At 40.4% G+C, this 1,833-nt stretch overlaps 2 protein-coding genes across 2 annotated transcripts; both read right to left on the bottom strand.

Moving 5' to 3' along the window:
- Positions 1–186: 186 nt before the first annotated feature.
- Smp_107450 (hypothetical protein) lies at positions 187–665 on the bottom strand (the record flags this gene model as incomplete). Its single annotated transcript, XM_018792101.1, has 2 exons — positions 187–366; positions 531–665. The coding sequence occupies 2 exons, from the start codon at positions 663–665 to the stop codon at positions 187–189; spliced, it is 315 nt and encodes a 104-aa protein (XP_018644047.1).
- Positions 666–1,372: 707 nt separating this feature from the next.
- Positions 1,373–1,615, bottom strand: Smp_107470 (hypothetical protein; the record flags this gene model as incomplete). The annotated part of the gene is made up of 1 exon (XM_018792100.1): positions 1,373–1,615. One exon carries the CDS (start codon positions 1,613–1,615, stop codon positions 1,373–1,375), a length of 243 nt encoding a protein of 80 aa, XP_018644048.1.
- Positions 1,616–1,833: the final 218 nt, after the last annotated feature.

Genomic DNA, 1,833 nt, shown 5'->3' with positions numbered 1-1,833 from the left:
TGGTGGTCCATGTGCACGAGCAACGATTCCATGTGCACCATTGGTCCAACACAACCACACAATCAAATGCATCATCGCATTCGCACACTGCCTCTTCAATCCAAGTGTGAACGTCATTGCAACCACAAACACTCGAATTGACATCACCACACATTTGTGACACTCTACACAAGTACGCAGCACAACTCATCTGCACATCCGATTCACAATTCTCATTGTCACAGTCGATATCCACATAAACCTAATTCCTCTCACATTAGTCATCACGAACATAAGAATGAGAAACGCAAATTTCACTTCAGAATGTTTCGAAGACATTCGATCAGTAGTATGTGTGAAGGAAGATTTATATGTTGTTGAATGAGTTCACCGGTCGACATTCAACTCAATGTTCGAAATGATAATCAAAATTGTGTTGGTGATTAGGACGCAATGCATGGTTGAGAGGATGGAGTATGAATTGAGTGTGTTATTTGTGGTGGTCCATGTGCACAAGCAACGATTCCATGTGCACATTGGTCCAACACAACCACACAATCAAATGCATCATCGCATTCGCACACTGCCTCTTCAATCCAAGTGTGAACGTCATTGCAACCACAAACACTCGAATTGACATCAACACACATTTGTGACACTCCACACAAGTACGCAGCACAACTCATCTGCACATCCGATTCACAATTCTCATTGTCACAGTCGATATCCACATAAATCTCATTCCTCTCACATTATGCATCACGCACATATCAATGAGAAACGCAAATTTCACTTCAGAATGTTCCGAAGACATTCGATCAGTAGTATGTGTGAAGGAAGAATTATATGTTGTTGAATGAGTTCACCGGTCGACATTCAACTCAATGTTCGAAATGATAATCAAAATTGTGTTGGTGATTAGGACGCAATGCATGGTTGAGAGGATGGAGTATGAATTGAGTGTGTTATTTGTGGTGGTCCATGTGCACAAGCAACGATTCCATGTGCACATTGGTCCAACTCAACCACACAATCAAATGCATCATCGCATTCGCTCACTGACTACTCAATACATATGTGAACTACATTTCAATTGGAAAGAAAAATAATGATATTACCACACATTTGTGCGACTATGCGCAAGTAAGCAGCACGACTCATCTGCACATCCGATTCACAATTCTCATTGTCACAGTCGATATCCACATAAACCTAATTCCTCTCACATTAGTCATCACGCACATATCAATGAGAAACGCAAATTTCACTTCAAAATATTCCAAAGATTTTCGATCAGTGGTATGCGTGAAGGAAGAATTATATGTTGTTGAATGAGTTCACCGGTCGACATTCAACTCAATGTTCGAAATGATAATCAAAATTGTGTTGGTGATTAGAACGCAATGCATGGTTGAGAGGATGGAGTATGAATTGAGTGTGTTATTTGTGGTGGTCCATGTGCACAAGCAACGATTCCATGTGCACATTGGTCCAACACAACCACACAATCAAATGCATCATCGCATTCGCACACTGCCTCTTCAATCCAAGTGTGAACGTCATTGCAACCACAAACACTCGAATTGACATCAACACACATTTGTGACACTCTACACAAGTACGCAGCACAACTCATCTGCACATCCGATTCACAATTCTCATTGTCACAGTCGATATCCACATAAACCTAATTCCTCTCACATTAGTCATCACGAACATAAGAATGAGAAACGCAAATTTCACTTCAAAATATTCCAAAGATTTTCGATCAGTGGTATGCGTGAAGGAAGAATTATATGTTGTGAATGAGTCACCGGTCGACATTCCAACTAATGTTCAAAATGATAATGAAAA

This window comes from Schistosoma mansoni (genome assembly GCF_000237925.1).
Source record: "Schistosoma mansoni, WGS project CABG00000000 data, supercontig 1069, strain Puerto Rico, whole genome shotgun sequence".
NCBI lineage: Eukaryota > Metazoa > Platyhelminthes > Trematoda > Strigeidida > Schistosomatidae > Schistosoma > Schistosoma mansoni.
This window is presented reverse-complemented; position numbering and strand designations above follow the sequence as displayed.